The sequence below is a fragment of the Ptychodera flava genome (genome assembly GCF_041260155.1).
Source record: "Ptychodera flava strain L36383 chromosome 3 unlocalized genomic scaffold, AS_Pfla_20210202 Scaffold_25__1_contigs__length_14229661_pilon, whole genome shotgun sequence".
Lineage (NCBI taxonomy): Eukaryota > Metazoa > Hemichordata > Enteropneusta > Ptychoderidae > Ptychodera > Ptychodera flava.
Genome location: NW_027248279.1, coordinates 5,775,286 through 5,787,300, shown reverse-complemented (window position 1 = coordinate 5,787,300; position 12,015 = coordinate 5,775,286). Strand labels below are relative to the sequence as shown.

At 38.1% G+C, this 12,015-nt stretch overlaps 2 protein-coding genes across 5 annotated transcripts in view; one reads left to right on the top strand and one right to left on the bottom strand.

The window, feature by feature from the left end:
• Positions 1-1,707, bottom strand: part of LOC139125223 (uncharacterized) — a 3,757-nt gene extending 2,050 nt beyond the window's left edge. The window contains exons 1-2 of the mRNA XM_070691321.1: positions 1,129-1,707; positions 415-576 (exon numbers count right to left, since the gene is read on the bottom strand). Coding sequence (XP_070547422.1) covers positions 415-576; positions 1,129-1,189 — 223 coding nt within the window. The 5' untranslated portion in view covers positions 1,190-1,707. The remainder of the gene's footprint in view (positions 1-414; positions 577-1,128) is intronic.
• A 5,586-nt stretch (positions 1,708-7,293) lies between these two features.
• The window catches only part of LOC139125519 (cingulin-like), a 161,625-nt gene continuing 156,903 nt past the window's right edge, over positions 7,294-12,015 (top strand). For all 4 annotated transcript variants that reach the window (XM_070691583.1, XM_070691585.1, XM_070691582.1 and 1 more), the window contains exon 1: positions 7,294-7,609. In XM_070691583.1, coding sequence (XP_070547684.1) covers positions 7,583-7,609 — 27 coding nt within the window. In that variant the 5' untranslated portion in view covers positions 7,294-7,582. The remainder of the gene's footprint in view (positions 7,610-12,015) is intronic.

The window sequence follows — 12,015 nt, the reverse complement described above, 5'->3', positions numbered from 1 at the left end:
TCTGCGTCGATTACACTCTCAATGCGAGCTTTTTGCACTGCAAATTTGATAAATTCAGACTCTGTTGACGGTAGGGTCTCTCAGCCATATATAAGACTGATGGATTCACATTGGAAGTGATATTTTCAAAGCTACGAATGCCAACCGTATGTAAGATACTAGGCGATTTACTATACTTCAACTCTCTCTCTCTCTCTCTCTCTCTCTCTCTCTCTCTCATAATGTTTCTAAGAGAGTTTCTGTGTTTTAACAATTAACTAATATTTAAATTATTGACGCAAGTAATTATATACTTCCAATATTACTGAATGATGCAGTCTCCAATATTACATGTAGGAACCCAACTACTCGTACATATTTTCACATCTGTAAAACAAGAAATCGAACCCCATTTAGGAATCGACTGTTTCTTACCGACGCCATAGTAACCTGCTGCAGTAACACAGTAGTCGTTGTCGCATTCTTGAGTCGGCATGGCCGTGGGATTAGCCAAGCAGGAATGGTTTTGGTTGTAGGATACACTCTCGTCGTAGACACATGACACACACGTGATGGCAGTCACTCGGTAAGAATATACTGAAGAATAGCGAGAAAAAGTAAAAAAACTGACAAAACAAAATATGCGAACTTGGAGATGATCTCGAAATATGCAAATTGCTAACTTAAATAAGCTAAATCACGTTACCTTTACTACAGCAACATCAACGACGACGACGACTTGTGATAATCTTGTACTTGCAAATATTATTTATTGACGACAACTTGTATTTGGTGATCGAGCATAATATAACAATATTCAGAAATGACAACTCTGGTTTATGAATAGTGTTTTTGTGCAGATCAGCTAGAGATTTTGGCGGAAAACGGACAATATTCTTGTTCCTCGTCAAATCGTGCACTGCACACAAAATTACAAACCGACAGGCTGAGTGACGTAAAACGTAAATATGTCTTTCTGAAAATTTAATGGTTAGTTAACAGTTCTCGCCTTAGTTTGTTAGGTTGAGAATGTAGACATGTATATGGCCATTGTGAACTTCACCTTCCACATATCGAAGTATCGTAAGTTCATATAAGTTACTACTGACTTTGTCAGGATTGACGAAGATTCTATAAAGACGTACTCACGCGTAACAAGCAGAACCAAACATTGCAGATACACGGATTTCATGTTGTTCTTTGCGACCATATACGCACACAGTTTCAAGAGAGCTGGACAAAAGATATTCACAGTCACTGCATGACGTAAACAGGACGAAGTGTGAAGAAAGATTATTCAAGGATGCGCATTGATCATTGTAGGTAGTTTATCCGAGATCACGACTTTATGTTCATCGTACTGTGCCGACGTAAGGTGGGGAATGACCGCACAGAGGAGCAAAGATGGAGTTTAAACGTAGTTTGACAGCAGAGTTTTCGACTCAAGATAATTGAAAGTTGACTACTTCACGTTTCTTCCGTCTTAGTTGTGTTCTTCTAAACTTGACACACGAACAGAGTTGTGGACGGATGGCGAGCCTTGATGCGCAGATTCGCAGAACAAATACGTCTTGGTACGGTGAATAATGAAGACTACGATGGTTTGCCTATTCCCTTGGCAGGAGGTTCGTTAATCTTTCCTTAGAAGCCTTCCTTCCCAAGGATGAAAACAAATATGGTGGCGTCTCCTGAGCTGAGAGCGATCTGAAATGACGACGTGAGAGGTGGTGAAGTGTATGTGGTCTCAATTGCTCATTTACAAAAGATTACAGTTAGGGTCACGATTGTGACTACAGTTGTCATGGCGAAACATATCGCAATGTCCTCAATGTCTTTCGACAGTGTTCTTATCCTTTGTTCGTTTTCACCGTACGTTGTTCAGTCCACTGCACAGTTTCAATTGGCTATTAAGTCGACTGCTGCGCTGAGATGCGCGTTTATCACCTGCGTGTAAAGTTTTATGACCTGTCTGTGGCTTTGCCAAGCAGTAAACATGTTCGCTCGACAACGATTATATAGCATGCCTTGATCCATACACTAGAGCTGACACGACTCATGGGACTGTTCTATCTGAAATGCACGGACAGTCACAAGGCGGACTCTGACAAGAAACAAATCAATTGATCACAGAGTCCAATTCACTTGACCGTCAACAATTAGTGTGTCAGGGGAATGTGTCGATAACATGGTTTCTAACAGAAACTTATGTTGATGACAAATCTGTTGATTACGTGACCCTCGTGAGGGCAATATTCTGACTGAATAGCCAGGATATTTCACACAAAGGTGGCGTTTGTCTGTTAAAATCTTGAATGTTAGGTATTCAATCAAGTGACTGGGCGAACGGAGCTGAAAAGTTGGCGGATTTTGTCTGTCCTAGACATACTCAATTGAACTGAAAAAAGTGAGTTCCTCTTTCGTTGGAGTGTATTCGCTTAATCGTTGTGGCTGCCAAGATACTGCCTAAAGAGCAAGACTAAAAGGGAAGATATAATCATAACAAATCATAACAAATGTCAATGAAACGTGTCTCAGTCAAAGCAGTCAATGTACAAGGTTTATCTTATACACTCGCATTGAGTAACAAGAACATGATAGAATGAAAACAGCGCAAGTTTCAATACTGTAATATAAGTTGAATGATTCCACTTTGAGAAACTACAAAACAAACTACTGTAAGAAGATTAGATCCATGCCAGCACATTTAAGTTACTTCGCTCGAGAAAGAAACAATCCATATTGAGTGTTGGCACACTACAGATAACATGACGAAATATTTTATTTTATTGGACTGCCTACAATTTCTTTCACAAATTATTAAAGTGACAGATAGAAAAAGAGCCAAAGCGATTTCAGATAACATCAAAAAGTAATGACGTTGGTTGCTATCCTGTGTCTCGGCATTCACCATTGTCAATATTCAACATTTTCAAATAATCTTAAAGAGAAGACAATGAATGTTTGCAACATTGCAAATGATTGTGACCGATATAATGAAATGTCAAGGCAAAACAGCAGTATCATGGAACGAGGAAACAGATAACGTCATTGTCATTATGTGCCATGTGTTCTTGCAAATCGAAACCTCAGCTTATAATACAGCCATATGCTATACTCGGTATAATATTTGTCGAAATTCATCGTGTTTTTGTCTTAACATAATACAATACACATCGCACAAGGCAAGCCTACCTTCCAAAATATTAATCAAGTGTCATTTCAGCATCACAATCGCCTAATTGTCATTTTCATTTTCATCGATCTATTTAATTTGATGACGCAAGAACCAAAGAGTTTCTGTTCAACGTTATCATCCATCGAAAACGAACTTGATTCCTTGTTGCAATTTCATAGAGACATAATACAAATTGTAGGTATGCTGATACAGAAAGAGCCTTGGTTGGATTTTCTCACTTCCAAACTTTCCTTTATGGGTGAGGGAGGAGGAGGGGGTTGAGGCCAAACGCAATTAGTTGCGTTTACTGTGCGCATGCTTTAATTACCCTCGGCCCAAAAGGGAGTCAAGTCATTTATGAAGCACCGTAAGGCAATTAGATCTCTTCAGCTAGAATAACAATAGGCGAAATATTTCAGAAAATACTGCTGCTCCACTCATCTGAAGCGTTCATAAATGTCATATTACACTTCAGAAATGGAGGCAACTTAATTAGCAGTCATTCTCTGTGCAAGAATCTGCTTGAAATAACCTGACCAAAAATTTAAATCCTCCGACTTCTTTCCTCTTACACGGCTAGTGGACACAGTTACAGAGAAACACTATGGCAGGACAGAGCGCACTTTCATATCAATCTAAATTTTCAATCACCTTTCCACTTATGGAAGATAAAAAAAGAAGGGCTCCATCCACATTATGCTACCGCCAGCGGCGCTGTGATTAGTGACAGATGGACCGTGCCGCTGTTCAAGAGTCAAGAAGACAAGTTTGATGTACAGAGTAACCATCATGATGTGGCAATGGTTTCGCAATTCATGACTATCAAGAAAAGCGTGCTAGCTGATCAGTTAATTAAACCGTTGATTGAGCTTTCAGGGCATTGCTGGTGTAAGAGTAAGATTTCGTATCAAAATAGTGTTGATTGGGTAGTTGAGGGACTGAGATTGGCGCAGTATTTCTTCACTTTTCGTAAAAACCTTTAATGTGTGTAAAATCGTACCAGTGCCACTGTGGATGAGATAAAACTACGGTGCCGAAAAACCGGAGGATAAAAACATTCGGTGTCAGGAGATTAAAACAGCAGTTGTTTTTACATCCAGAAACCCTTAGTTTTTCATCAGCTGTTTTTGTCCAGTTTCCGGTTTCCGTCGTTTTATTTTTTCACTTTCGCTTTGCAATTCGGGCTTGGTGGTTCATCTGATATTCCTATTTGCTATAAATTCTGTTACGATTATACTTGCGGCGATGGAAGGCGTTCCTCAATGTAATTTTATTATCATATTTCCCCGATTCTCTCCCTAAGTCAAACACAAGAAAACTGATAAAAATATTTGCATGTATTTTAATCATTTGCTCAAATACACAGAGTCTGCTAGTTACACAGCCACAGATATCGCGACCTAAAAATGCATGACGTCATGTGAAACTTTTCAGTCATGGGATTGTGACAATCAGTTTCATTGGTACATTATACGATGGAGTTATTTATTTATTTGTTCGCATAACGCCGGGGAATTAGTTTGATTCAAATTGTCCTGGTGTTACACAAATTACAATGGAGCCGACTTCTATTTTGTATAAGTTAAAACCATTCAAAATTTCAGGGTCGTGACAGTCATTAATACACCTTCAGAAAGTCAGGGAACTTAGTAGAGACTGTTGAAAGATGATAAAGCTTGGTTCTCATATAGAGTTGGTCTGCAGTCAAGGTTTCAATTCAGTCATATTGTTTCGGTGAAATTGTTGACATGCCAGTTCTTATAGAGGAATTTCAATTTTTTAATTTTAAAGTGTTTATACAGTATGTTGAATAAGCTGTGAATGTATTCTACATTTTCTATGCATAACCAGATGTCCAGAACTGTTATTCATAAATTGATGTCAATCACCAATATTAAAGAGAAAACTTCAGTAAATGAAAATTATCAGTGTGTAATTAGACTGTTATGAGCAATTATGTATAGTGTTTATGAACTCATGCTTGACTCACTGAAAGTCTGTTTATCCTTATTTGTGGGCAACACTTAAACATATTTAAGAGATAGCTGTATCTTTTAACAATTTTTTTATGATTTTCATTATTTCAACAATCTGAACACTTTGCATGGCAATGTACCTGTAACCCTTTCACCATCATGGTGGAACTTTAAAGAGGAAAATGGAATTGAAAAGGTTCAGAGAGTACATGGCACTGTAGTTGATACAGAACAAAATTTAACAAAGGAGTTATATTGTTAAACATTATAGCTACTCTCCCGTACAGGAGAAGTAACTTTAACACTGTGTTTCCATGATAAAGGGGTAGAAGTTTATTTTTAGTGACAATGCATTGTTTGGTTTTTCTAAAACCGTCTTTTCATACATACAGTGTCTTCAGCTTGGGGTTAGAACCCACTACAAACGGCACCCAGTCATCTAGCGGATAAGCAACAGACACAACGGCTCGGCCAAATCCCCACTCAATCCCCACTCAATCACCGAGCTAAGTTGTTACATTTTTCTGACTGCGACCTCTCCACACGTTGTAGAGTTCAGAAGCGCTCACGCTCGCACGCTCAACAACCACACATCGCACATAAACGGTTATTATCGAAGCAATGGATACATACATCGCTTAAACTGGGCGAAAGACAGCCTCGGGGACAATTCTGTCCACCAGCAGAGTTCTAGATTCCAAAGTGTTGAATATGAATTTTTGTTTTCTCTGTTACCTTTTTTAATAACAGGTTCAGAAAGTTTACAGAGGAAATCATCACTACCAATAATATTAACAAAGTAGAATCATGCCTATAACAAAACAAGGGACAGAATCAAAGAAAAATTGGCTTTTTGCCAGGTTATAATTACAACTTTGAGAAGCAAAGAGAGCTATGTTATAAGATGTTGCCAAATGTGATGTGCAGGGTCTGAGAGGACGTTTCCTTTTATTCCTGAAACTGTAAAAGTACCAATAATAACAAGAACTGAGTTAACTCTCATTTTACTCATGGAAAAAAAATATTGGTAAACCTGTGAGAGGAAGAAAAAAGTTTCATCAATGAGAATGAAAAATATCTTGTCATTTTTCTCTTTGTAAAATATGTCACTGTATCAATGTATCGTGAAATATTAGTGCATGTTGCTTTCTCTATTGAGTTCCCATTGAGAAAACAGTAAGTTAGTAACGGAACAAGTTTTTGCATTACTTTGTATCACTGCTGATTTTATTTTGATTAGTTGTTTCGCAAAACACATCTCTGATATATTTAAGTTACGCGCCCCAAAGGGCGCGCAGAAAACTGTAACTGAATGATATATAATTCGTTTCTGGTATGATGCTCTGCATAACAGACTTTCAATTTACAAACATCCAGATATCTCTGATATATATATCTGATATTATTAAAAGTTATTCGCCCGAATGATGCAATTTGTGACTGATGCGATGCATTTTAAGCGAGTTTGAGCCGGTGCCTTAATTCAAAAACGCACTGACCCACCCTCATCACCATTTCAAAAACACGGTGTCCTCTATCACAAAAATTCAAAAAAGGGTGACCCCCGACCTTATGGATCCACTGCCACCCCCACCCGGCTGAAGAAATTGACATGTAAATCAAATTTGTTGGCTACAGAGATTTAATGTTATTGGTTGACCACGATAAGTATATATTGCAATTAATAATTACTTTTTTCTTATAGTTACTTTCTTAAGAATTATGAGCTTATTTAGCTGATGACATGATTAGCTTATGACATGACCAGGCCTCACGGAGGTTTACAAAGAATAAAATCGGAACTTAATCTTTCTTTGAAATTTATGAAACAAACACACTTTAAATTCAATATTTTGAGGATTTTCAGTGTCACTGATATATAACTATGATGCTGATTTGGTGTTTACCTTGGCCTGGATGTTGTAAAAGGGTTTGCTGATATCTTCTTGAATATTGTGTTGTTAACGTTAATTAACGGATTTATATTATATTGATCACTTTTTGCAAGATGAATTATGCATCACTACAACTGAATTATTAAATTTCTATCTGTATGGACGCTTGCTGATATTGAGCATATGTACAATCACAAAGTGAAACAAATTGTCCTGTTTCGATATCTTGTCAAATAATTCAAAATGCTTGGCATCTATTTACACAACACACATTGGCAACTATTTTCTCTTTTTTAAACAACACCCATTGGTAACTATTTTCTCTTTTTAAGTATGAGATATACAAATACTACAGCAAGCAATATAACCGACCAAGTTGATTGGTCACGTGACCATAAATCAAGCCTTTTGAACTTTACCCTCTACGCGAAAGTAGTTTTTCAATGGTTGGTAGGTTATGAACGCGAGAAGCACTGGCTGAAAAAGTGTGTCACCGACTACAATCTTGTCACTGCTACTTCCTTATTTTCAGTCTCTTTGATAATTAACATTCGATAATGTATTCTGGAAGACCAGAGGATAAGGTAGGCACTTCAATTTTCTATCGAAATTACAGTGGCCGTTTTTCACTTTTGTAGGTTTAATGGGACGCCATTTTGGGTTATTCCCACTTGAAAATTTTGATCTCGTTTCTTATTTCGACCTGTTCTCGCGCGATAGATCGAAGATGGACGTCATTTTGGGGCTCCAGGTTTTCTACCATTCCAGGATAATGTCGGTATAGAAATAATGTGATAACAATTTCGAAATCTGACTTAAAATGCGTTTTTTAACTCTTGTTTCACTTTCGCGAAACAGATGAAAGTTTAAAAATTCCATTAGTCATCGGTGTCCGATTAGAGGTACCATGGTGACTGTAATTGTACTGGTTTTTGAGGGACAAAATTGATCTTGGTAACCACTAATTACTATGTTTAATTTTGTAATATTTCAATGTTTTAATTCTTCGATTTTCAGCAGAATTTGACTTTTCCTTCATCAGTAATGCCCCTATTGTGGCCCACGGTCCTATGACTTCCAGTTTGAAACAGAAACTTCCCCTATAAAAGCCGGATGAGTAACGCTCTACCATTTACTACCCAACACCATTTTAGAATGCCGTCATACTTGGCCCTGTTGCTAATTACCCTTTCCACTTCTGGGGCTTGGTGATGCCAAAGGAAAACGAATAAATGGTTTAAAATTTGAATATTTGAATAAATTTAACCTGTAAGATACATTACAAATTTTTATGTTTAATATTATTTCGCAGTTTTAATTAAAGCCGCACTTTTCAATCCCAGGTTCTCGCATTAGTGGAGTTCTCCTCCCATTCAAACACTTGGCTAGTACCGTTGTTTGATTTCTATAACATTAATTACACAAACTGATTTCAACCTTTTGTCACATTTTGCTAATCCTGCAAACAGAGTTTGATTGACGGTCGGTTCAAATCGCCAACGGTAATTGATTTCCCACCACCAAGCTCGAATGTCTTCAAGTCGCGTTAGAATTTGAATATAATCACTGAGTTCAAACCCTTTCTGTATATTAAACACAAAATAATACATCACAACCATGAAGAAATAAATCGTGTTATGGTCTCCGATTTGTAAAACGGAATATCCTAATTGCTAATTTAAGGAATGCGCAATTTTGCAGTTAACTTACTGTACATTTCAGGCGGGATAACCACTTACGAGCTAATAATAAGCGTACCTTTCTCATACTCCCCTCAGCTTCACAAATAAGGCAACCAGGATGCTCAGTGACATGTGTGACGCTGTAGTGTCAGCTTTACTAGCCTCAGATCGGACTATCCCATACAAATTTTTGGGGAAATATGATAAGCTGTGAATAATTTGTTGTAAGATAAAACGCAAATTTCCATCGGCGTGGGGTTTAAGCTCACGTGTCTCGTCAACGTTGTCGGCAGGCCACGTTGTTAGCAATGTTACCCTGCCAACAACGTAGCCTGTCGACAATGGTGACACGCATAAAAAATACATCTACACAATTATCATAACTATTTTATTTCACAAAATGTTATTTGCAAAGAAGCAAAGGAAAGAAAAGCTATTCTTCCTGTTCGTTTCTACCTCCCCCTTTTCCGTTAGCGGGGACACACGAAGTATAAGTTAACTGTCCACTGAATCAATCGGCATTAAAACGAAAAATAATTATTACATAATAAAACAACCAAGACCTGTCAGCAGACGGTAGAAAACGATATAATACAAATTGGCTGGGGGATGTACTAATCTGTAAATGATTTGTTGTAAAATAAAACGCAAATTTCCATCAGCGAGGGGTTTACCTGTTTCGTCACCGTTGTCGGCAGGCTACGTTGTTGGCAGCTCTGGTCTGCCAGCGACGGTGCCGCCCTAAGTTCGCGCATGCGCAGATGTCAATGTGTCTCAATTGTTGGCAGCCTACGTTGTTGGCAGAACGCCTGCTGTACTATTGCCATATAACACATTTCCAGCACGTTTCAAGCACTGCATAAAATGAGTATTTTACTTCGTGCGATATTTTGCTGATAAAAATGACTCGCGAACCAACTTAACGATTTGCAAAAAAAATTGTGAAAGTATGCACGCTCTCTTTGGATATCGATATCGATGTTAGTGACGAACTTCACCGTATCCAATCAGGTCAAGTTACTTCAGCAATTTTGGATCTGACGCTGAGTGGCGTCATTTTGACACAGTTTTCGTGTCGGCCAGAACAGTCATAAGAATCAGATTGTGAGAATGGGATGACACCAACTCTACGCTTGTCAACGCACTTCTACAAAATTATTGGCCAGAGTGTCAGTGCGGGTCAAAAATCGTGTTATAGGCGAAAGTAGGGGATATGTGTTAACATTTATCCTTAGTACACTTCAGATGAAAAGAGGATGTCAAAATTGCAGATGTGAATACTCCTTATACAGGAATGTGAGGCGTACAGGCTTCTTCCCGATCATTTCAGTACTGTCGAAGCAAGAATATCTCTTACACAAACACTGCTACTACTACAAGGGAGATATATATTATTCAGCAGTGTATTGCGAAGCATCTTGCGCGCATGCGCATTTTTCTTCTGATAGTAAGAAATCAATAGCACGCCACAATTAATAATAAATCTCATGCGTATAAGATATTAACATGTAGACAAAGACAATTATTTACAGCTCTATATGTCATAACTTTCGATGCATGCACTATTATTTGATCATTAGCTGTCAGTTTTTAAACCACGTCAAAATGGCTATAGAGTTGCACCACCATTCCAAGCAGCATTTAGGTGTCACTGTGTAATGTGTTACTTTATAGGTGACTACTGTATTTAGGGTGGACTAGAATTCATTTTGTTAACAACACCATCAAATATTGTGAATGATGCCATGTGTCAACAAGATCAATGCTGTATTTCTACATACCTTAGTGATAAGAAAACCAGTAGAAACTGTCCTTTGGGGGGGGATAGTCCATTGAAATATGCAGCTTCTGGGTCCTGCTTTTCTAATTGTTACTATTGACATAAAAAGCTAAATCACACTATAAAAGATTCTACTTATCTATCTTTTATTCCGTTTGCTTCCCTCGTATACGTTATGCCACATGACCTGTAAGTTAACCCCTGTCAATACCTGAATGACTTCTATTTGTAAAGGACGAATGGTGTTAATATACAGCTGTAAATTATTTGCTTAACTTTTCTTTTGAGCTATCTCGAGACATTTCAGAAGATTTCCCTTACCCATTCCCACCATTCTCGCTTTCAATGCGAGAAGCGCACGTTTTTGCATGGACTTGTCAGCGACTCATGCAATGAGGTCAATCAATGCTTTCAAAAAGTAGAAGCATAATGTCATTTCAGATATGATAACAAAACAATCTATTAATTGATATAGAGTTTAAGATGCATGAGGAATTGTACTAGAAAACAAGCAGTTTTGAAATAATTCAGACGTGGAATTATTGCAACAGTGATGAACTGTTGTGCAGAGTGTGTTGCCCGATGCATCGAGAGCTGGACGCTGACACCCTTCGTTGCATTTGATGTCAACTTTCGTCACAGTCGCCAGGAGTCATGTCATTGCATTATTATTTTGAACCTCTTGGTCTACATCGTTAGGACACCCTGGTCTGTTACAGCCTAGACTTTGGGAAAGAATATCTGACATACCGTTACTGTGAGGAAGTGTCAATTTATTTGTGTATGAACGAATACCATCTTCATTTTAAAGAGCGGTAGGATATATCGCGTCTCGACTCCCGCTGCCCAAGTGCACGGTGCGCCGCTGTTGCCCTAATGCAATCATTTACATAACACCAGTTTCAGTTTCAGTTCAGTTTCAGAGATATTTTTCATCGTCGATCCCAACTTATTTTCACCGAGAGGTGAGGTACAGACCCACACTTTATCTGTATATCAAAATTCGGTCTTCAGTCTTAGAAATAAAGCGGACTGTTTCGGTTTTTCTCGGGGGTCTGTGGTTTAGATTAGTACGTACCGTTCAAATGCACCGACGACTTGGCAACTTTCCAACATGCTGGTTTAGGGGCCCGCTTTACCAACGCTCTCAGTGCTAGAACAGTATTTTAGCATCGATGGAATGAGCATTTGTCCAATCAGAATGGCGCATGGTAGCATGATATAATATAATTCAGCATATGAGTTTGTTTTATTAAGTGTAGACATCAGCTCAGCGAATTTTAAACTATTTTCTGACCGATCAAGAAGTGTTTATCACGGTCACTTTGTCTACGATGAATGTGCGTCATGAGGGGAAGCTTTTTGGACAAAGTATCTACATGAAAATGCATGCAAATTAAATATTAACAAGCGGTGGAAAGTAAACTATAATTATTATCTATCATCATTCAATATTTATAGCTCTTTGTTGTTTAACCATGCTCGATTCTGGTAGCACGATTGCTCCTTCGATTAAAAACGCTGGAGT